Source organism: Podarcis liolepis, assembly GCF_965112155.1.
Source record: "Podarcis liolepis genome assembly, chromosome: 11".
In the NCBI taxonomy this organism is placed as follows: Eukaryota; Metazoa; Chordata; class Lepidosauria; order Squamata; family Lacertidae; genus Podarcis; species Podarcis liolepis.
The window spans coordinates 16707804-16733009 of NC_139565.1; the positions used below are offsets into that span (position 1 = coordinate 16707804).

The following is a 25206-nucleotide window of genomic DNA, read 5'->3' on the forward strand; positions in this document are numbered from 1 at the left end:
CAGTCCTAACTTTTTTACCACCCCCCCCCCCCCCATTTTACAAAGGCAGTTGGCAATAGTATCTGTGACCCTATGCATTTTCCACAGCGTCAGACGCCAGTCTTGTTGGATGTTGGGTAGTTGGATAGATAATATGCAAAATTACAAATTAAACAATAGTAACAAGATTACTGCCACAGCAAATTTTATTAGTAACAGTGAAAGTGCATATTGTGATAATCACAGAAAATTCTAGTACTTAGCACTGGGTTCCATTTACAGTAAGGTAAAAAAAAGGTAAAGGACCCCTGGATGATTAAGTTCAGTCAAAGGCAACTATGGGGTGCGGCGCTCATCTCGCTTTTCAGGCTGAAGGAGCTGGCATTTGTCTGCAGACAGCTTTCCGGGCCATGTGGCCAACATGACTAAACCACTTCTGGCACAATGAATCACTACGGTGGAAGCCAGAGCACACGGAAACACTGTTTACCTTCCTGCAACTGCGGTACCTATTTATGAACTTGTGCTGGTATGATTTCAAACTGGAGATCACCCCGTCGTGCGGATTTGAACTGGCAACCTTCCGATTGGCAAACCCAAGAGGCTCAGTGGTTTAGACCACAGCGCCACCCCCGTCCCTCAGTAGCTTACAATACTACTAGTAGTTTACAATACTACCATTCAGCATTATAGCACAGCCATAATAAATACAAGAACAAGAGACTTAGAAGCTTACTTCTTTGGCAAGTGGTGCCTCTGTAGCCAGGTGCGCATTCACAGATCCCTTCGTCTGGTGAACATGATGCTCCATTTTTGCAGTAACAGGACAGCGAACAGTTTGGACCCCAGTGCCCTTCAGTACATACACTGTCACAATGCATGCCTACAAGTGTACAAGCAGACAGAGCTGTCACGAACTGCAGGAAACCTCTCCAATCAAAGGTATCACAAGCACGAGGCTGCTAACACTGCACAGCTATCAGAAGGAAAATGATGCAAGGAAGAACCATGCAAAAGCATTGTTTATTCTGCAGTGCCTTATGCAGCATATCAGAATGCATTCAAATGGTGTGTTTTTAAGATATGTGTTGTACGCAACTCTGCCATTCCACTCGTGCAACAGACTTCCACTCATACAATGGAACTTTCCTCTTCTCTCTCCTGCAGCCCCTTGTTTACCCCCAAAGCTGCTCTGAAAGGTTGGGGGGATCCTCTAGAGCTGATTTGGACTATGTGAGGGGAGAGGGGAGGAAGTGTCATTGCACTAGTGGAACGGCACTCGCACTGTGTTGGATACGACCCAATATATTTAGAAATACATACTTTATGGTAAGATAAGCATTTAAACAGATATTTTGTGCATTTAAGTATATATTTAAATATGAATTTTCACATGGATTACACTGGGCAACAATTTTTTACTTTTTGAATGTTGTCTAGATTTCTACAACTGATTTAGGGTATTTTTGCACTGCTGAATCAGGAAATGGCATCCGTTTCGCTCCATCAGGTCAGGTTTTTGTGTTATGTTGATTTGAAAAAAAATCAGATCTTGTGACAAAATTGATTACATTTTTGTGGCATTGTCAGCTGATTTTTGTCAACACATATCATCCTAAATATGTTTTTAAGAGAAAAAAATGTTTTTCCAACAACATATATTGATTACCTGATAGAAACATCGATTACTGTAAACTGAATGGTGGGCATTGATAAAGGTAAGTACACGTAAATTGCATGTTGCTTCACCATTTTTCAAACTTCAGGGCTTGAACTTCCATTTCTTGGAACTCCTGGAATGCTCAGCGGCAGGTAGGTCTCTCTTCGTAGTCCAACAGTAGTCAGCCATCATGACTGCATCCCAGTGACCCTGATACCTGGTCCTCATCTCTTTCATGTCCTGATGGAATCTCTCCCCCTGCTCGTCACTCATTGAACCCAGGTTCTCAGGAAACCGGTCCATATGTGAAAACAGGTAGTGCATCTTGACGCTCATGTTGCAGCCCAGGATTCTGAAAGCAGTCAGCATGTTGTTGACAAGTTCTGCATAGTTTCTGGCCTTATTGTTGCCAAGAAAGTTCTTCACTACCAGAACAAATGCCTTCCACTCTTCCAGTTCCACTTCATTCATTGAGTTTCCGAAATCTGGATCTCTGATGAGCTGACGGATCTGAAGACTGTAAAAGATGCCAGCTTTCAACTTCTCCATGGTCAATCCTGGAAAAGCCTGGCACAAGTAAGTGAAGCAGTCACCATCCTTGTCCAGAGCCTTGGTGTACTGCTTGATTAAGCCGAGCTTGATGTGCAGCGGAGGGAAGAGTATTCTGTCTCTGTCCACCAGAGGGTCGTTGATGACGTTCCTTTTTCTGCAAGGCACCAATTCCTCCCGCACAGGCCAGTCCATCTTCTTGTATTGCTGAGCATGGTCCCTACTATCCCACATGCACAGAAAACATGGGTACTTGGTGAAGCCAGATTGTTGTCCCAACAAAAAGTTCACCATCTTCAGGTCAACACAAATAAACCACTTATGCTGATCATAACCATTTTCTCTAGCACATACTTCACCGCTTCATAGTTCTCCTTCAGCGTAGTCCAATGAGCCAGGGGTATAGAGGCAAACTGGTTGCCGCCGTGTAGCAGAACACATTTCAGTGATCACTTGCTGCTGTCAATGAACAGTCTCCAATCTTTGGGTTCGTACTGTGGCACTCCAAGCTTGAGCAGAAGCTGCACAATATCTGCACAGTACACCAAGTCCTTCTCTTCCGAGAAAAAACGGAGGTACTCTTGATGTCTGTTGTGGAAGAAGCTGATGCGAGCACTGTCAGAGAGGAGGTTTTTTTTCCTTCAATCTGGATGCCAACAGTTTGGCAGAGTCTTTTGACAAGCTGAGGTCGTGAACTAGATCATTCAACTCCTTTTGGGAAAATGGATGTGGAGCATCATCTTCAAGAACGACTTTTTCTTCTTCATGTCCTTCAACACTGGAGGCATCTTCATCACTAATGTCAGGAAGTTCTCCGAAGACAGGCACTGGAATTTCATCACAATGAGCTACAGGACGACGTGCTGATTGAAGATCAGGATACTTGAGGCTGCTCCAGTTCTTTCTGTTGATCCCAGTCACATCAACAGCGCAGAAGTAGCAGTCAGTAACATGGTTTGTCGGCTCCCTCCAAACCATGGGCATTCCAAAGTTCAGACTCCTCTTGCCATTGGTCCACCCACGTAGAGTCTCAGTGCATGCCTTGCACACCATGTGTGGTGCCCAAGCTTTATCCTGGTCACCAGGTTTAATACCAAAATAGCTTTATGCTTTGCCGCACCAATTTATGGAAGATTTCGAGGTTTTATTACTTCAAACTGATCCCTTTTCGACATAATCACCCAGAACTATCGGACCTGAATGCTTCTTGTCATTAAAATAATAATTTCCAATCAAAACAATTATTTGACATGGCATTTTACCCCCACCAACTTCTTCTAAAATGCTCCACACAAGCGTACATGTGAACAAAAACGTAAAAAAATGACATGTGGCCATAGCTCAAAAACTTGACCTGATTGAGCAAAACCAATGTGATTTTTGGATTCAGCGCATCAGATTCGTCCTAAATCAACTGAAAAAACACAGACAAAAAATTTGTTGTTGACCAGTGTTATTATTAACTGCAGTTAATGCAGGAATGGCACAGACTGGAAATTGACCGATATTTCCCATCCTGAATGGGAACAGATGCTGAGCTAGAAGGACATTTGTTGTTTACCCAGAAAAAACCCAGTCATTTTCTTCCTATCTTTTTCCGGCCCTGTCATTCCTTTGGGGGAGGGGATCCGAGTTCAGTTTCAGATTATTCTTTTTCTGTTTTGAATGAGGAAAATCTGAAGGCAACAGCTACTGAAGAAACCCATTTATGTACTAAATTCAGTGTTTTTTTCTAAAAAAAATGTTTAGGGGTACTCTCATTTTGACTCAAGAAAATCACCATTTTATAGTTCAAATCGGGAAAAATAAACACAGTAAATGGACAAAAGTACAAAGATTCACAAAATGTTTAGGAGTATGTGTACCCCTGTGTACCCCCAGAAAAAATCACTGGTAATCTGATTACTGCTAGGTTTTCTGCCCAATAAGTGAAGTACAAGACAGATTCAAAACATTAGCAATGCTAAGGACCTTGGTTATTCAATGTTTTGCCTCATTGCTTTTTGCAAAAGTTTATACAACATGGGCAGAACTCCAGCACATATTCTTCTTCTTTGGCGACCACTCGTAGCCGAGTAAGATTGTCTTCCACGAACATGGTCTGAGCAGTGAATCTGTAAGTAACTATGGAGGTCAGTTTTGGATCCACAGTAACACAACAATGGCTCATAGGAACCATAGGTCTTTTTCACCCCTCTTTTACAGTTAGTAAAACTAACTCCCTTGATTTCTTTGTTTTTTATTACTTCTCAGAAGTCTCCTTTCATGTCAAATGCCAGTCGGAATCTACTGCAGCTCTCAGACCTTATTGTGTCTACAGTGCTTTCTATTATCAATTGACTTATTATTAGCGTACAGCTACTGAATGAATCATTCGGCTAAAGAAAAAGGGGACTAAATCCAGAAGAATGACTAGCTTTGTAAGTATTTCATGAAAAATGTGCTTCAGCTCCACTTGCTATTAGACTTCTTAAACGAGCAACTCAGGAAAACAGGACCACCCCCACCCCCCCGGGTTTTGCACAGGAAGCTTTATTTAAATCACCCCAGAGTAATTATTTTGCACAGTTTGCTGAAGAACTGGGAAAGACTGCAAGACAATTCATTACTGTGGCTGCCTGTACAATAAGCAGTCCCACCCACCTGCTCTATAGGGGATGTGTCCTGTCTGAGAAATATTTCCTGTTCGATGGAAGAAAGGTGAATGAAGGTCAAAACCTTTGCAACTTTGACCCTGACGCTGACTTAAGGCTGTCAGAGAAGCTGCCACAGAGGCAACTGTAGTGGAAAATGTGTCACACTGAAATTTGACAAGAACTCAACAACTAATTTTGCACAGGATGCTGAACAACCATAAAGGGACTACTTTTCCTGAGTGAATGCGCAAATTTGAATGGAATTTGAACTGATTGCCAAGACACAGAAGACTCGTTATGCTATCAGCATTTTACAAGCTGATTTTTGTCTGCCTAGCTAACGGAGTTTTCTGAATCAAGACACAAAGTACCTTATTTTTCAACAGCTTAGAACAACCTTTTTCAACTTGTAACCTAAACAGAGGCACCTAGATTTGCATCTGAATGAGATTCGTAAGTGAAAGATACTGAGGCTCCTTATACCCCACTGAAAGCTGCATGAACGCAGCACCTGAAAAAAAAACAACATGAACATGCTGCAAAGTTCTAAAATACAGGCTCAGATGTAGGAATTCATGTGCATATGCTTGGAGGAGACAAGTGAAAACGGCTGAGCAAAAAATCTGGTTCCAGTAGAACCCAGTAAAGAAAAACTAGTATACAGTCCCCACTTGCCTTTTTACTGGTTTCCACCTGACTTCTCCAATGGCCATGTGTTAAGTTGCACATTAGTAACGTGAACTGAAAGAGTTCTGAGTGGTCAATGTGGCATATTTTAATGAATTTTAAGTAAAAATGGTTCAAAGGACGTATGTTTAAACATATTATAAGACATACATGCTCAGCCCAAATTCATCTGGTTTAAGTTCATGACTGCATTTGCATGTACCGTATTTTTCGCCCCATAGGACGCGTTTTTCCCCCCTCCAAAAATGAAGGGGAAATGTGTGTGCGTCCTATGGGGCGAATGCAGGCTTTCGCTGAAGTGTGGAGAGCGAGAGGGGTCGGTGCACACCGACCCCTCTCGCTCTCCAGGCTTCAGGAAGCTACCCGCAAGCCTTGGGAGCTCCGCGGGAGTTCCCGCCGGGCTCCCAAGGCTTGCAGATAGCAGCCTGCATCCCAAAGCCTGGGGTGCACTGCACAGCGTGCCCCGGGCTTTGTGCAGATATCGGGCAGCCCGACAAGCTTGGTGGACAGCGGGGAGGCGGAGCACCGCCATCCTGCTGTTCCCCGACCTGGTTTGGAGGCTGGCGCTGGGGAGAAGCGTGCTTCTCCCCAGCGCCAGCCCCACAAGCTCGGGGGACAGATATCCGCAAGCCTGGGGAGACCGGCGCGACTTCCCGCCGGGCTCCCTAGGCTTGCGGATAGCAGCCTGTTCTGGGGGCTGGGGTCAGGGGAAGCTTGGGCATCCCCCGCCCCAGCCCCGCGCCTGGGGGGGGGAAAATAATTTTTCCCCCCTTTATTCCCCCCCCCAAAAAAACTAGGTGCGTCCTATGGGCCGGTGCGCCCTATGGGGCGAAAAATACGGTAATTCTGAACAGCTTTTACACCCCCCCTCTTCCCCTTCTGGCACAACCATGAGAAGTATAGACATCTATGCTTCCATTTTTATTAATCACACTTTGTGTTACATCCAAACCCTAAACTGTGGTTTATTTTAACTACTGTTTGCCTAAGCAAGTAAGCTTAAAAGTGCCCCTGCCATAATAAGCCTACAGTACTGTGTGAGTTCATCAGCCAGCGCTAACCGCCATCATCTTAGTGCAAAATCCTTATTCTTACAGTAATATGAAATTTCCACACAAGCCGCTATTAGGAAATGAATGATTTGATCCTTATGTACCAGGATACTTTTCATGAAGACTGGCTGTCTTTTCTTTCTCTTAGTAATTCTAACCCTGAGGAGAAGAAGCCCCTTAATTCTCAGAATTAATTTTGGAGGGCTTATCTAAGCTAAGTTTGGATGCTCAAAGATTACAGAAGTCATATGTAAATATGCAGAAAATGCAATATTGAAAGACCAGTTGAAGCAATGTACATACTCTGTGACACAGATCGGAGTACAGTGGAACCTCAGTTGTCGAACATAATCCGTTCCGGAAGACTGTTTGACTTCTGAAATGTTCGACAACTGAGGCGCAATAGGCGGTAGGCAATTTCAATGGAGAAAAGCGCCTCAGAAGCCGTTCAACTTCCGAGGTACGCTTGAAAACGGAAGCATTCACTTCCGGGTTTTCGGTGTTTGGGTTCTGAATCATTCAGCTTCCAAGACACTCGAAAACTGAGGTTCCACTGTATATAACAAAGTATTTGATTGTTATTTTTTGTTGCCATTAAAGAAATATATAAACAAGCAAGCTTCATAAATTACCAATAGAAGTTATTGTGCTTTGGTAAGCCAACTTAAGACAAGTTCAGACATTACAACAAGCTGTGGTTAGTTACAAACAGAAATGAAAGCTTAGTAACTCCTTGTGGCCACACATACAAGAGTCTAAGGCTCACTTACATTCACACAATACACTTAAAGCATATTTGAACCACATCGCTTTCCCCAAAGAATCCTGGGAACTGAAGTCTGTTAAGGGTGCTGGGAACTGTAGCTCTATGAGGGTTGAACTACAGTTCTCAGGATTCTTTGGCGAGAGCCATGACTGTGAAAGGGGTAGAAATGTGTTTTCAATGTATAGTGTAGGTGTTGGCTGTCACAGCTTAACAGTCCGACTGAGAGAAAACCTGTGTGTGTATATGCACATATACAGCTAACCTGATTTTTTCTCATAAGTTTAGGTTCTTGTCCATAAATATTAATCTATTATATTTATTTTATCTCTGTATAGCTCACACAGAAAATTTCTAAGAGAATCTGCAGCAGACGTGTGCATGCTCAGATTTTGAATAACAAATGTCAGCAAACAGCTCTGCCTTATTTTTTGAATGATTTAAGACTGCAGACAACAGAGCTGCGTGGGTAATTTGCATGCAAGTCTTCCGACACAATTTTAACTAAAATCAATATGAATAATGTATCCAGGAAGCTCTGAACGTTTAAAATGTGCCCTATGAAACAAAAGAATTATGAATAAGTTGGTACGCAAATTTCATTCTTGATAAGCAGATTGGTAAGGAAAAGTTTTTGCCAGGATAATGGACAAAGAACTCTTTGACGGCCTTTGCAAGTTGCTAGGCAATAGCTAAATGGTCATGATAAACTTCAGCTAAGCAGCTCTGAAGAAATCCTCATGCATTTAATGCTCAAAGGACTATGCCAAGTGTTTCACATCTAAATTAGCATTCCTGCAGCATCTGTAATTGTGTGAAAGAAGTAAATAATCCTTTGAGTGGTAACATCTATGTTGTTATAATGTTATATATATTAAGACTTTAATTATACACACGCCTACAAGGAAGGAAGTGTCATTGAACTCAGTGGGGTTGACTTATAAGCAGGCAAATATAGGATCGTGTTGTGAAATACTTTTAGTAATGCAACAGTGTGATGTACTGCACTGAGGCTGTGGAACATAAGATCCAGGCCAACACCACTGACCCCAAAGGAGAACCTATACCAGCACTGGGACTCAACTCTCCACACCTCCATTGCTGTTGCAGACCCAGTAACTAGCTCACACTGCCAGCTAGTAGACTGAGTATCAGGAGAAATTTCTCATATTGAAAAGCCACAATAAAGGTCTCTTCAAAAACCAACATTTCCACCATAGGGGCCAGCTCCTAGGGGCAAACACCCCCAATAAAATATTTGAGGGGGCTGCCCCTCCGAAAGTTGATGGGCATTGCCATTCAAATGGTGTGGATGTGCCGTGTCCTGTGACTGATTATGTGGGCGGGGCTTACCTACCCCCCAATATTCCATTCAAGTTGGCACCTCTGATTTCCAGTACGTATTTTGAAAAGCTGTTTGTTCACTATGCATTTTGACAGCTCTTATGATTCTATAACCAAATTTTGCATGGTAGTTCTTGGGATCAAGGAGCAGATTTTTCATCTATGTTTGGATACAACTGGATACAAAACTGTGGACTGAATATTTCAAAACTGCACTGGTTTTAACCAATGATTCCCACACTTTTTACACTTTTTTGTTTCTTAGAATTTCCAAGCAACACTAGATATGAAGATGCTAATACAGCAAAGCAAAGTAAGTCCTACACTGAAAACTATAGTTACCCCCATTAATTTATCCCCAGAATATTTTTATTGTGAGCGATATTTGGTATTTTCTGCTATATGACCACAGGAACTGTATCATAGTGCTCTAACTCCTGATTAACACATCCAAAGGTGTAGCCATGTTCATCTGTCGCAGAGATAGACAGATAGATAGATAGATAGATAGATAGATAGACCTGTAGAACTCAGTGCACGGTCTGAGACCATCCCCCTTGATGGAGCTAAGCCTGTCTAGGTTTGGGCAATTGCCGAGGAAACATATGTATATTGCCTTAGGCTTCATGATGGAAGAAAGGCAGAATATAAAGAGTAAGAAAATATATAAATGCATGTGTTGAAATCAACTTCATAAGTCTTCTGGCATAATAAATCCATTAGTTTTGAGGTGCTACAGAACTCTTGATTTTCCTGATAAAACAGTTATTGAGGTCAATATGATTGGTTTGAGGTCTCAGAAAATCTTTTACAAAAAGTTTCAACACCTCTTCTAACTCCTTAAAGCTATTTTCCTATTAAAGTAAGGGCAGGCACTCAAGGGAACACAGGTGCATCCTTCAGAGGAAAACTTCAGGAGAGTATTCTCAAGCAGAACAACCCAGGCACATAAAAAAACAAAACAAAAACCAGAGTGCAGTGTGAGTGTGTACTTAAGCAAGGAGCTGAGGCAGCTGGAAAGGATAATTTAAGAGAAAGAGAAACTCAGTGGAACCGAGAATGGAATGGTACGGAGGGAGAGGCCTAAATAGCGCTGGTGAAAGAATGGTGTCAACTAAGAACAAAACAAAGGCACAAACTCACACAAAAAGTGTGTTTTGCTTTCGTCAGAGGTCCACGCGTTGCTAATTTTAAAACCCGTATCATTTCAGAGGCTGTATTAATGCCACAAACTGCAATTCCTTTGCTTCAATTTTTTGTATCGTTGGCAAATGCATAGGAAAAGAAGTACAAGATACATTGTTCCATTTCCCGCAAGAGGACCTCAAATGCAGTATTTGGGTTGAAGAGCAACCTTGCACTTTGTCCCCAAACACAAACAACATGAAAAAAGGTGCACTGCTTGCACATGAATTGGAAGGGGGGGCTAAGTATTGGATTGGGGGTCCAGCAGCTTGCTGCTGTGTATCTACTTCAGCACTAGTGGTAAGGGCACATGCTTTTATCAGGTCTCTCAGTCAGGATGCAAAACAGTGCTGTGTTAAACAAAAACAAAAATCTTACAGTAGACAAACATAGAGTCCACAGTCCAATTTGCTGCCTTAAAACAGACAGGACTAATCCATAAATCAGTATTACAGTCTGCTATGCTACCAGTGTTTATAATGCCTCATAGTACACTAGTAAAACTTCATAACTGGAGACCTAACATAAGTTTTTAAGTGCTCTTGCACCAAAGTTATCAGCAAGCCCTGACATTTTCCACAAAATGTCACAGCACAGCAAAAAATAATGTGCCATGACCTGTAAAATGCTTCAACTCTTTCCACAAAAACCTGTGCTTTTCATAACGGTTTAATGGAAAATCCTTGTCAAACAGAGTCCAGATTTGCTGATCTTACAGACATACTTTGAAGCACGACATCAACGTGGCTGCTTTTGGAAGAGGTGGAATTGTTCAATGAGGACATAAAATCCCAACCCTCAAATCCACACCGGCTTGCTGAGAGCAAAGTCTGGTGTACGGAGTCAGGACAGAGATGGGGAACTTGTGGCTTGCCAATTGTTGTTGGACTTCAGTTCCCGTCATCCTTTACCATAGTCCCAGCCAACACTGGTAAGGGATTATGGAAGCTGTAGTGCGCCACCTGGAGAGCCACATGTTCCTCATCCAATTTAGAGCATATGACTAGGACCAGAGAGATTCAAAGACGAGACATTATTAAAATTTGCATACCGCCCTATACCCGTAGATATAAGGGTGGTTCACAGCATAAAATTACAATATAAAAAACACAAAATGCATCATAAAAATAAAAACAGAAGCAACCCAATAATCCTCCCTCCCACAACACATATAGAAGGGCATCGGATATTAATTAGCTAAAGGCCTGATTAAAGAGGAAGGTTTCTGCCTAGCACCTAAAGGTGTATAATGAAGGCACCAGGTGAATTTCCCTAGGGAGAGCATTCCACTGACGGGGAGCCACTGCAGAGAAGGCCCATTCTCATGTTGCCACCCTCTGGACCTCTCATGAACACAAAGAAGGGCTTCATAGGATGATCTCAGGGTCCAGGTAGGTTCACACCACATTTTCCATTACTTGCATTCAAGCCATATCCCTATCTGCTTAATTGCCCCTAAGTTCTTGGTAAACCAGGGAGCTGAATGGATGCCCCATGTCAAGAGCCAGTGAACTGCAGCCAACAGTCTTCTCAGTGAAAACCCTTCTGGGCTGACTATGCCCATCCGAAGTGGATCTTTCTGGGCAGTGGGCAGGAAGGAGTATAAAGGACTTCCTTTCCTAGCTGAGTCTTGCTAAGGCAAGTAGGTCTTCCTGAGCTGTGGTGTCTTCCAGTATTCCCAGTTGTTCTTTGGTTCTGAGTCCTGGCTTGTTCTTTGGTCCTGCCTTGCTCATCAGTTCTCACTACTAAAGTGTCTCATGGCTCCTGACAGGAACCACGCCAAGGGAAAACTCACTGACGGGTCTCAGAGACTCCCATCAGATTCTATCAACCTCTAAGAGTGGACCATTATAATAGCCCCACCACTGCTGTAGAGGGAAACAGTTTGTGCCAGTCACCAACTCACCAGGAAGTGATCTTCCCGTAACATTCAGTTCCTGGAATAACCATGAGATTATCTGCCTTTACAGAAAAGGAGTAGAATCCTCAGGCTCCATGAACAGGATTATTTATGTATATTTAGTACATTTATATCATGCTTTTCTTTCCTCGTGTAACTCAAGAGTGGCATACATATAATTCCCAGGTAATCGCCTAACCAGGCACTCAGCAGATGCAGTCTGTCCTGCAGCTACCTTGCTTGAAAGAGGCAAAGGAGAGAGAAAGTACCCCTTTTGTACTGAAAGTCACTCCCTCCTGGTTTCATTTTGCCGCCTAACATACTGTTTTACTTTGGGGGCAAACAGGGAGGTGGCAATTTTTCATTTTAAAAACTGGCATAAGCCCCTGATCAAGATGGGAAACCTATTTGGGATTGGAGACCCGTAACTCAATTTCACCCCCAAATATAACTGTCTTGGTTAAGTATGCTGGTTTCAAACCATTTCCAACATTTGTGTCATTTGGTTCTTATACTTGTTATGTGCAGGCAATAGTTGTTGTCCATTGAATAAACTGATCTAGATCTTATCCATTTACTGAACGGTTAGGTAACCTTTGGCCCTCCAGATGCTCTAGACTACAACTCCCATCAGCCCCAGCAAACATGGTCAATGGACAGGGATGCTGGGAGATGCCATTCATCAACACCTGGAGAGCCAAAGGTTCCCCACCCCTGATTTAGAGAACAATGGTAAAACCCTACCCTACTTTGGATGCTGCTGTACTATTGCCCCACTCATTTCAAATGTACCTGACCATCCTGGGAGGCAGCGACAATAGCCAGTAGTGGGATGACAGCCATCTGCATGGCTGCAGTCACAGCGCTCTGAGCAGTCCAACCCGTATGTGCCATCCTGTCAGAAAAAAAGAAGACAAAATAATGCTGAATGTAAACAGTAAATTTTAGATGGGATTGGTATGCAAGTGGTTTAGAGGTTCAAATTTCTGGGCTCCAATTGATGGGATAAAAAGCAATTCCTGGCTGATTTTCATATATTTGTACAGGGAAAGGACATCACTCAGTGGCAGAGCAATTGCTTTGGATGCAGAAGGTCTAAGGCTCAATCCTCCGACTCTCCAGGTGGGGTTGGGAATGTCCACTGTCTGAAACCACGGAGAGATGGTGCTAGTCAGCACTGACAGTACTGAGCTAGATGGAGTAATGGTCTGCCTCAGCATAAGAGAGCTTCCTATATTCTTATGTTTTTCCCTAACGGGCCTTAAAGCAGCTCGGAAGGGGGGATTTTGATCAGGGGAAACAGCATGGGGTCCTGATCCAATTGCTCTCTCATTCATACAAATGCACAGTAACACCATGGGTAGATTTAAAAGAAATGAAAAGAGGTGTGAGATGTTGACTGGATTATCTAGCTACAGGTTAGTCTTTGCCACCAAAGATTAACTGTCTAAGTACAGCTATAATTCAGAGGCGGACTTAGAGGAGTGCAACCAGTTTGCCCACACCAGATGGAGTATGGAGGTCCTGGGCTGTCAAGACAACCAGACCCCACTCTTGGCCTTACTGATGTGGTCTCAAGGAAAGCAGAGCAATACGTTTGTCACCAGCTTGGCTGCAGGAGGAGCCAGAAGGGAGCCTTCAAGCCGCCATTTGACCATTTTAGGGACTCCACTCCAAATTTGTGTAGAGTTTACTCCTTAGCCTTTTGTTTACCAGAAGATACCCTACAAGGCAGTTTTAGGTTCAGGATCAGACTTTTCCTTCTCCTAGATGGGCTACCTTTCCAGGTTGAAGAGCCCCATCTGCCCCTCACTTCCCTCTACAGCACAAGCAGAAACCACCTTTTTGACCACTGGACCCGCTATTGGTCTCGTCCACTCAATCTGCCGGAGCCTGTCTTTGCATGCAGGGGAAATCCTTAACTCACTGGGGGTTTAAGACCCATTGGCTACCCTCACCTGGTTTAGCCGGCCAGTCAAAGCTGTTTCCCAGGGTGCGGCCTCTGTAGCATGCTGACAGCTTTTAGGAACCACAGGTGAGAGCAGAGTGCAGGGTGGGGACCAAAGCTGGACAAAACTACCCCAGAAGGAAGACAATATGTCACCCACCAGAGGTATTACCTGTCCCCTAGCACTCCATACACCCCTTTAAACAGTGTTACATCTTAAATTTAGCAGGACAGCTTAAACATTTCTATGAATATTGAAACTCACAAACTCCACCTTTTAGTGGAATGTGTTTAATTACCTGGCAAGGGTATTCACATTTTTCTCCTCTCCATCCTGGAGCACAGGTGCAGGTTCCATCCAGAGTATTGCATGCCCCTCCGTTAAGGCACTGGCATGTTAAATTGCAGCCAAGACCCCACGTCCCACTAGGGCAGTTTATAGAACAGTCAACTCCATGCCAACCTGCCACAATGAAAACAAAACACCTCTTTTCAGTAGAGAGTTCTAATTTTCAAATTCTTCCTGCCTATTTCTTCTAACAATCAATGTCAGATTTCCGGAGATGCTTAGTGCCGTGCAATCAATGGGCTCCCTTTCTGAAAGATGGCCACAACTGTCTTTCCCCCCTTCTTCTTATATTCTGCTGTCTTTGCAGTGGCACTAACAGTGCCACTCACCACCCTGCCTACCCTCTTCCTGGGTGGGATTTTAGTGGATGGTGGGCAGCAGTGCCACAACTGAATCAGAGCCAAGCTGAGCGCCTATCCATGGTGGTCTCCCACCATTTTAATTTATCTGTAATGCAATGTTCTGGCTTATAGATAAGGGAGCGCACAATTCCCTTATGGACAACTTTCTGGGGACTACATGTCTGGAGACTGCATGTCTGAGAGGCAAAAGCAGACAGAGCAATAAATGTGACTTTGTACAATAGGCTACTTTCTAGTCATGCAAAATCAGACACCCACACACCTATCCAGCCGGGGGGGGGGGGGACTGGCTTACATTTTAGGAACATTAAGATGCCAAATGGACATGGATAGGAGCTCAGCTTTGCTACTATCAAAAGTGAACTGCTGGCAAGGTCACTATGCAGTAACACGGCAGGTTCAGGCCAGTTTAGGGAGAGTCCTGAGGGCCAGATAGACTTCTGATGTGAAGATACAGTTTTGACTGAGAATTTTAGCATAAAATGGATGGCGGCTAACAGATTGAGGTTGAATCCTGACAAGACAGAAGTACTGTTTTTGGGGGACAGGAGGCGGGCAGGTGTGGAGGATTCCCTGGTCCTGAATAGGGTAACTGTGCCCCTGAAGGACCAGGTGCGCAGCCTGGGAGTCATTTTGGACTCACAACTGTCCATGGAGGCACAGGTCAAATCTGTATCCAGGGCAGCTGTTTACCAGCTCCATCTGGTACGCAGGCTGAGACCCTATCTGCCTGCGGACTGCCTCGCCAGAGTGGTGCATGCTCTGGTTATCTCCCGCTTGGATTATTGCAATGCGCTCTACGTGGGGCTACCTTTGAAGGTGACCCGGAAACTACAACTAATCCAGAACGCGGCAGCTAGACTGGTGACTGGGAGCGGCCACAGAGACCACATAACACCGGTCTTGAAAGACCTACATTGGCTCCCAGTACGTTTCCGAGCACAATTCAAAGTGTTGGTGCTGACCTTTAAAGCCCTAAACGGCCTTGGTCCAGTATATCTGAAGGAGTGTCTCCACCCCCATCGTTCTACCCAGACACTGAGGTCCAGCATCGAGGGCCTTCTGGCGGTTCCCTCACTGCGAGAAGCCAAGTTACAGGGAACCAGGCAGAGGGCCTTCTCGGTAGTGGCGCCCGCCCTGTGGAACGCCCTCCCACCAGATGTCAAAGAGAACAACAACTACCAGGCTTTTAGAAGACATCTGAAGGCAGCCCGGTTTCGGGAAGCTTTTAATGTTTGATGTATTATAGTATTTTAATATTCTTTTGGAAGCCGCCCAGAGTGGCTGGGGAAGCCCAGCCAGATGGGCGGGGTATAAATAATAAATTATTATTATTATTATTATTATTATTATTATTATTATTATTTAACACACAGCTTTTTTAAAACAACAACAACAACAACACCATTTGTCTTGGGATAGATGTTAGAAATTACCCAGTAGGGATTATCACTACCTTTCCCCAACTATTGTATGTGATAGTAAGATACAAATATATAAGAGCTTAAGGGAAAGGAGCCTTTGTTAAAAAGGATCTGAGCTGTCCAAGAACAATTAGTTTTAAGCTGATACTTGTAAACATTTTGGTCCATAAAAGCATAGGAAATGTGGTGGAGATGCCCCGTCTAGTTAAAATTAAAAATAAATGCAATTATGTGTAATCAATAGTGAAACAAACAGGATTCCTAATTTTATACTTCACTTACAGCAAGGGGAAGAAAAATAACTCTGTGCTGAATCTAATCAATATGTTGTTCAAAACACATGTTCTGTGATGAATTTGTCTCACGACCAGAGTCCCTAGCTGCATAATTAGCTGTTTAGGAAAGGCATTTTGTTGACGCAGGCCACTGTGCACTTAACAGAATGAATAAAAATGTATTTCCTATAGTCAAGGGCTGGTTACAATTGTTATCTTATAGCTCTGTTCCATTTGCTTATTTGTTATGTTGGACATTTAGGTCCTTTCTGAGATGATGCTAGCATCCCCAAACATTATTTGAAAATCATGTATTTGTGCTCCGTTTGATTGTCTCAACACCTCAGTACTGCAGAATAGTAGGATCAAATTTGTTGAGATTTTGAGAAGAGCTTGGTTGTATGAGCAGTGCTTAGAAACCACAGAAGAGGGGAGGGGGATTCCATTCTTACTTTTTCATTTTGCAGTTTTGCTTATATTTAACACCTCTGGTAACATTAGAAGGTCTCAGCAGCCCTTTGCCTTAACATCCAGTTAGTAAGTGATTTAAAATCCATGTCCCACTTCTTGCCTTAAAAAAATAAATTAATGTTTCATATGACTCCCGTATTACAAGTAGTACATTATTTATCCTACCTGCTTTGCAGGTACAAGAACCATCCACAGGGGAACAGATGGCCTCATTTTTGCAGCTGCATGTTGAGGAACATTTTACTCCGTATGTTCCAAGAAGGCAAGGAATAGAGCAATCAGAACCCTAAAACATGGTTGACAAAAAGAAAAGCCATATTGCAATTGAAAGGAAAGTTGTTGGCCTTTTGATTCCAATGACTACACAAGCAGTCTCTGAATGAATAATTGCCATTATTGAATTTTAAAGCAGAGCATATATCTTCACATGCATTGTCCTACATCTCTGTGCAAGAGATAATCAGTACCTACTGACTGCTTGCACATAGCATATTCACAGCAAACAAACAAACATGCAACATAAACATATTTTCTTACTGAGATTATCCCCAGGCAGGAAAAATAGAATATATGAAAGTCTCTTAGTGCATTCTAGATATCCATTTGCTCACTCTGAAATTGTGCAAATATTAGGAAGTGCATAATCTATAAGAAATAAGAATGTGTACAATTTGCATTTCCACAGTGTTTTCCTCTTTTCTGTCATGATATACAGAAACTCTGCAGAGTGTCTTAGATGCCCTCGCTCTTAGGAACTGCAGGTGAAAATTTGATGCACAGAATAATGTGCACCCAAGTGCACGTGGTGTCTACTGCTTTCAATTTCATGGAAATTCATATGCACATCTGAGTGTTATGTCCCCCTACTTAAGCTCTGGCAAGTTAGCTAAGGGGCTTAGCTTATACATCAAGTTGCTGCTATTTCTTTTTGACACAAAGCAAATTTAATAGCGGAAGCCGAACCTGCTAGACTGCCACATCATCCTTAATAAAAGATACTAATTTCATATTAGTTGGCATGAAAGATAATGCATCATTTCACAATTTTACCCTTATTCCTGTTACTTCTACTATAAGCAGAGGCAACTAAAGGCATACAATGTAAGTAGAAATAGGTGGAAAAGAAGAACAGCAAAAAGTGTAACAGAACTTTTTGACAAGAAAAAGTATCATTGCTTTTAAGATTGTATTATAAGCATTACATTTTTATATAAACACAGGTGATTGGTTGCTACATTAGATGTCAGGTTTACACCAATAATTCAATTTATAATGAGAATTACACGCTGTCACTTAAATCCCTGGATCAGAACTTCCCATAGTTCCACCTGCTTCTTTTCCACAGGCCCTGCCAGCCAGGTATTTATCCTTCTCCTGGACGTGGGGCCAAGTGTTGATACTGGTCAGTTGGCATCGCACCCAGGTGAACGCCCCCTAGAGTCCTGCCACCATTGGCCAATTTGGAGGCAGGAGTCTGATCCGGCTGGCAATAGGCCAGTTCACAGGGGAGACGTGGTGCCCACAAGGCAGCCCGCCCAAGGAGGGCAAACGGATTAGCAGCTTTCCATTTTTCTTATTCTCAAATACAGACGAGGAGATTCTAATAGATTGCTTTATTGAATTCCAGAACCTGTAGGTGTGATCTTAAGGCTATCCCCCTCCTGACATACATTTTAAAATTCAGTTTATTTTTTTTAAGGCGATTGGTTCACCTACATTTTATCAGTTACCACTACAAGCAACTCAGTGGACACATTTGGAAGTGGCGGATATTGTGTTAGCTTTCCTTGTTACAATGCTACTGCATCTGTCTTGATTTCTAACATTCCCTTTCCACTGTTGCATTACTGAACTGTTGCTTTTTAAAATAAATATAGAACCGTGGCACACTAAATTTCATTCACACCGATGAGTGTGGTGTGACACGCTGGCACCCTTTATGTGCTTCTGTTCCCCCTTGATTCACACATGAAAATGGCAAGAAAGACCTGTACCCCAAATTTCTTTCATCCAACCATTTCCGGGGTTAATGAGGTTGTAAACAGATTTTATTTTTTTTCTACAGGCAATTAATGTGGAAATGGACGTTAGACTTCCAGTAGATTCTCAGAAGTGGCCTTTATGACATTTGACAGATCACATAATACATAAAAATTATCAAGTAGGAAGCATCAGGAAAATGCAGTCACTGTGTCCAAAGGACTGATAGCTGCTGAGATAGCCAATGAGGAATAGTCAATGACAATCGAAATCGTGTACCTTAAATCCTGGGGCACAGATGCATTTTCCAGTCACACTGTCACAGTCAGCACCATTTTGGCAACTGCAAATCTGTTGACAAGATTCTCCATAGAATCCCGGGGAACATGTCTCATTACAGTAGAGTCCAGACCGGCCTGGCTTGCAAGAACATTCTCCAGACATAGGATGACAGCTGTGACCAAGGCATGAAAGGAATAAAACATTTGGAGTTAAATATGACACCAAGAATCCAATGCAGCAAAATACTCTTACAGACACATTATAAAAGGATTTCACACAGGGGGCTTTAAAAATAAAATGAAAATGCATGCATTGGAGTGGGTGGGGATACAGGAACACACACTGTAATATTATATTACCTATGTAATAGTAAATCGGACTTCTATTTATTTTGTATCTTAAATAATTAAAAACATTCCTTTTGTATTGTGGAAAATTTCCTGTTACATGGGTATGGTTAGAATTAATTTCTGGGGTGAGCAGTGACAAAAGTAATCTGAATAAACAACCATAATATCTTTTCAAATGAAGTGTAAAAACCTCTGTGTTTCACTGATGGCTCATTAGGGTGCAACTCACCCGCCTACTCCCACAAACTGACTACCACTAAACTCATGCTCGTAATCTGCATTCTGCTTTATTATGAAGACCATATTGAAACTTAGTGCTCCTTTATGATACATCCATGAGCTTCTTTGTTAGTTAAAACTAAAGATATGGCGTTAAAAGGCATTCTTGCATTTAACGTGCCGTGTGGAATTTCATCCCAAAGCAAATACGAGCTTCAGAGCAGGGATTCCTACAGCAGTGGAAGAAAGGGTTAAATTCCTTCCATGTCTGCTGTACTTGCCATAATACCTGCTCTCACACTGATGCTGTGAATTTGAATTTAAAAAATAAATAAATCCTGCGCAAATATGCATTTAACTCATGTGTAGTTTGGCCCCGAGTAAGAAACCTATATATGCTTCCCCTCGCTTAAAGTGGTGTGCTAGCCTGCAACAGATTTCCTTCCTTGAAATGACGCCAAATCACTTTTACAGAAGAAAGGTTGGGGCACTTTTACAACCTTGGAGAATATGGATAGCCTGTGGTTTCCATACCTGGTGAAAGACCAGCTGTCTTTACCTGAAAACAGCAGCTCCATTCAATAGCAGCTTCATTCAGTAACAGCCACACAGCTGTTGTCTTGTAACAAATGGACACCATCAGCTGCGCTAAGATATATGTGCCGGGAAAGTGGACACAAAGGGGTGCTCTGTGGTTCTCTGGCAGACAAAGCACTCAGCTTAACGCTCACCAAAGGGAAGCCTTAATATCCAGATCAATTATGTTTACAATAGACAGCTTGTTTAAAGATGGACTCTGATCACTGATTGAAGTAATATTCCCCAAGGCCTCCTGAAGGGGGAGGATGTACCAAAATCCAGACACATCAAATGAATTATGGCTGGAGATGGCCTTCCTTCAGTGATTTGCGGGGGAAATCCTCGCTGTAAGACTCCTTGCTCATTTAATATAACTTCCTTAATGCTTGATGTTCTTTATCACTATTACTAACTGCTGTGACCACCAAAAGACACTGGCTTTCTTATGAGAGTAAAACAAAAAGCATAAAAGCACACACACAAGTATAAAGTAAGTTTTCCATTCAACTCCAATCTGCAGAAAGCAGGAAGTGCACATTTTTTTCTAGCTGATATGTGTTACATGTTTCTGAAATCTTTGGGAAACATAGCGGACTGAGATTATTCATTACTATTTCATTATTTGAAATATTTGATCCTAATTTTCAATCTTTGGTTTTCAAGGCAGTTCATAATTAATCCAGAGTGCGGTGGCTAGACTGATGACTGGGAGCAGCCGCTGAGACCATATAAAACTGGTCCTGAAAGATCTACATTTGTTCCCAGTACATTTCTGAGCACAATTCAAAGTGTTGGTGCTGACCTTTAAAGATCTAAACGGCCTCGGCCCAGCATACCTGAAGGAGCATCTCCACCCCTATCGTTCAGCCCAGACACTGAGGTCCAGCTCTGAGGGCTTTCTGGTGGTTCCCTTACTGAGAGAAGTGAAGCTACAGGGAACCAGGCAGAGGGCCTCCTTGGTAGTGGCACCCACCCTGTGGAACACCCTCCCATCAGATGTCAAGGAAATAAACAACTACCTGACTTTTAGAAGACATCTGAAGGCAGCCCTGTTTAGGGAAGTTTTCAAAGTTTGATGTTTTACTATGTATTTATATATGCTGGAAGCTGCCCAGAGTGGCTGGGGCAGCCCAGTAATATGGGCGGGGCACAAACAATAAATTATTGTTGTTGTTGTTGTTGTTGTTGTTGTTGTTGTTGTTGTTGTTGTTATTTCCATTTGAGGTCAGAGAAAATGATATGGGCAGTGAGTTTGCTGCAATGGTGCTCAGTTCTCCTTATGAGAAGAGGCATGTACAAAGTGCTCGCCTACACAGGTGTACTGCATGCAGCCTGTTTTCAAAACCCAAGACAACAGCTCCATTCCAAGGAGTACTTGAACTTTAAGAGCGCTCCTATCCCCAATATCCAAATGCTGCTTTAAAAAAATAAACAAAACCTTCTTAAAGAGCTAATAGCCGTTCCACGTAGTGAGAAATTGCAGCTCCTGGTGTGCACATTTCAAATGATCCTAGGGATGACAAATAATCCTGGGAGTGATGGAAGATGATGACATGTGTTCCCTCCCATGGACATTGTCTCAGGGGTAAAAGATGGCTGTTTCCATTTAAGGACCCAATCTAAACAACTTTATCGCACTAGCCATTGGCCACAACAAAGCTGAATTAAAAAGAAATACAAGCAACACAGGTGGCGCTGTGGGTTAAACCACAGAGCCTAGGACTTGCTGATCAGAAGGTTGGTGGTTCGAATCCCCACGACGGGGTGAGCTCCCGTTGCTCGGTCCCAGCTCCTGCCAACCTAGCAGTTCGAAAGCACGTCAAAGTGCAAGGAGATAAATAGGTACCGCTCCGGCGGGAAGGTAAACAGCGTTTCCGTGCGCTGCTCTGGTTCGCCAGAAGCAGCTTAGTCATGCTGGCCACATGACCCGGAAGTTGCTCCCTCGGCCAATAAAGCAAGATGAGCACCACAACCCCAGAGTTGGCTATGACTGGACCTAATGTTCAGGTGTCCCTTTACCTTTATTTAGATCTCTGTGTTTCCCCTTACAGTTCATGCCTATATTGTCCAGCGTCTTCTTTCCAATCTTTTTGGCCACCAAAGCAAAAAGTGGGTGACTTTTTGAAGCGTTTACATCGCTAAGAAGCCATAGGACCTTCTCTGACGGGGAGAGGTATCTTTCCTGTATGGACAGTAGGGTGAGAAATCACCTCCAGGGTCCAATGTATAGTGGGCTAAATAGTAAATAGTGCAAGATGTCTTCCCCGCAGTTGCCCACATATACATAGTCTGTCTTTGTATGGTACCTTGCTATATCGTCTGTCCAGGATGGTGGAGGGCATAGCTTGAATCGCAGCTCAGTAAAAGCAAATCTAAGTGAGGCTGGCCGTCTAAGTATCTAAAGGGGAAAGACTGTAGCCCAGTGGTACATTATTTGCTCTGCATGCAGAAAGTGTCAGATTTAATCCTTGGCATCTCTAGGTAGAGCTGGGTGAGACCCCAGTCTGAAATCTTGAAGGGCTACTGTCTTTCCATGTAGATAATACCCATCTTAACCACTGAAATATGGCTGCTTTCCATATCACTTCTTCTTTCACAACAAAGGCCTCAAGAGCATTCTGCAAATTCCCAAGTCCCGCTACATTCCTTGAGATTCATCCCACAGTTTTCCAGAGGGCCCCTTGACTCTCAGGAGCAGATGCATCGGGTGCAGCAGTAGGAGCCAGGAAAGCCCCACTGAATAAGCACAGCTCCACTTGTTCTTCTTTAAGTCTTTGGGGAATAAGAAATCCCTGTTCGTTCATTTTCTCTCTTTCTCTTTAAGTAGAAGTCAAACTGTGACATTGATATTCTGTAGCCCTGTTCCCCAGCCACAGTGTGCTAGGAAGCCATAGCTGCGCACATATTGATTGACACCAAAATTAGTATTCCGTAATTTGTAATTAACATATAGGAAGCAGAAACACTTTGGAAGCTTTTGATGGCTCGTGTTTAGTTAGTTTAATTGGCAATGCACAGCGCACACAGATGTTAAGAAATGCGGCACCTACTTATCTCTTAAGTTCACATCTTAGGGAATCTGCTTGCACGCAGGACATCAAATTAGTATCTAAATCTGCAATTAATCAAATATTTTACTGCCAGTGACAAATTATGCAGAGATGCCAGATACATTGTGCCTATGGCTCTTAGGTATGGTGCTTATCATTCTGCAGGTATGGCCAGATCAGACCAAAGGCTAAGCTGGTCCAGCATCCTGCTTTCCAGTGACCAACCAGATGCCTTTGAGACAAGCAGGGTATGAGGGCACAGCTGCACTTTCATGGTGACTACTGTTTTGAAAGTCAAAGCTCTGAATGGCAAAGGTCAGCAATACAGTACATTGAAAGGAAGAAACTTGCCTCCACGCCCCAGACTTTCTTTGGGAAGAGCCAAAGTAGAGCCTATTGCTGAGGATAAGAGACTGATGGGAAATAGTATATGACTAAAGGTAAAAAAATGGTAAAGGACCCCTGGACGGTTAATTCCAGTCAAAGGCAGCTATGGGGTTGAGGCACTCATCTCTCAGGCCGAGGGAGCCAGTATTTGTCCAGACAGCTTTCTGGGTCATGCGGCCAGCATGACTAAACTGCTTCTGGCGCAACGGGACACTGTGACGGAAGCCTGAGCACACAGAAACGCCGTTTACCTTCCTGCCGCAGCAATACCTATTTATCTACTTGCACTGGTGTGCTTTCAAACTGCTAGCTTGGCAGGAGCTGGGACAGAACAATGGGAGCTCACCCAGTCGTGGGGATTTGAACTGCCAACCTTCTGATTGGCAAGCCCAAGAGGCTCAATGGTTTAGACCACAGCGCCACCCACGTATCAATACCCCACAGCGAAATCCAATGTTTTTATGCTATTGAATGGTGCATACAGTGTGTTAAGACACACTTTTTAAAGAGACATGTGAATATATTTTGGATATGTTCAGGCATATCTGAAATGTTTTGCTTTCATCCTATACTGCCAACTTAAACCGTTTGCTCTTTTGAAGTAAACTGTAGAATTAACAAACAGATGCTCCCACGCCTACATGATTTCTAAGTCCATTCCATTTGTCACAGAAAAGAGGAAATGTCAAAAACATGTTCAAAAATAGTCACATGCTTCTGTTTACATCTGAACATCTGCAGTATGACTTGACCAAAGCTGTCTTTCCAGTGGTATAAATGAAGGAACAGCTGTGTTGAACATGAATCAAGCATTAACCTTGAAATATCAGAAATGCTACACAGTGCTGTGCCATACATTCTTGTCAATGTAAAATGTTTATAGCAGACTTTAGTTAATCTTCTAAAAGCTTAATTATAGCTTCTACATACAGATTTTATCAGAAGAAAGGTGCATTGGTTTGGTAAAACTTTATTCATTTAACTAGCTCAACCTGGTAGTTATTACATTACCTATTGCCCACGGGGAAATGGCACATGGGAAAACAGGAAGCACACCAGTGAAAAGTCATGTTAATGAAAATGAGAAAGGAATGTAACCAGCTCCCACGTCAATTACTGAACACATCAAGCAATCACAATGTTTAAATATATAATCCTTGCTGATCATGATGCCACACAACAGTGAAAACATTTCTTTTAAAGCTTCTCTGCCACTTGGTGCAACAGTTGAACCATAAACTCTGATAAAAACCATGGATTCCACCATGTAAGGATTAGCTCTCTGACTGCTTGCCACAGCAATCTTGCTTAAAAATGTATATACATCTTAAATACTGGATTAAATGCAGCCACCCCCACTGCATGCATGCCCAGGCTTGTGTGCATACAGTTGTGCTCCCTCCCCTTTTTGAAACAGCAGCTGTCTTCTGCTCTCTCACAAGAGTGTTTTCATTTATTCCCAGTTTCAACCTGATTCAACCACTTAACTAATTCTACCTATCGCCCACAACTGGTAAAACTGCAGCACAAGATGACTGATACTTAGAAAAGGCAGCCAAGACTTCCTGTTTACAAGCAATCTTCACTATTCTTTTCTGAGAAATGAATGGGAAAACTAGCCATCCTTTCAGGTACTGGCACATTGGACTAGAAACCAAGGAGCTTCAGAGCTGTGGTTAGTAGCTACCAAGAATGCCATCTCAATACTGCAGAGAAGCAACAGAACCTCCTTAAAGTCTTATAAGACCTTAGTCTAGCTCCCTCTATATTTGGCC

General features: G+C 42.9%; 1 protein-coding gene across 1 annotated transcript in view; it reads right to left on the reverse strand.

Moving 5' to 3' along the window:
• Nucleotides 1-25206, reverse strand: part of MEGF10 (multiple EGF like domains 10) — a 120502-nt gene that overhangs the window by 24131 nt on the left and 71165 nt on the right. The window contains exons 10-14 of the mRNA XM_083464414.1: nucleotides 18844-19018; nucleotides 16750-16870; nucleotides 14003-14166; nucleotides 12548-12650; nucleotides 716-862 (exon numbers count right to left, since the gene is read on the reverse strand). Coding sequence (XP_083320540.1) covers nucleotides 716-862; nucleotides 12548-12650; nucleotides 14003-14166; nucleotides 16750-16870; nucleotides 18844-19018 — 710 coding nt within the window. The remainder of the gene's footprint in view (nucleotides 1-715; nucleotides 863-12547; nucleotides 12651-14002; nucleotides 14167-16749; nucleotides 16871-18843; nucleotides 19019-25206) is intronic.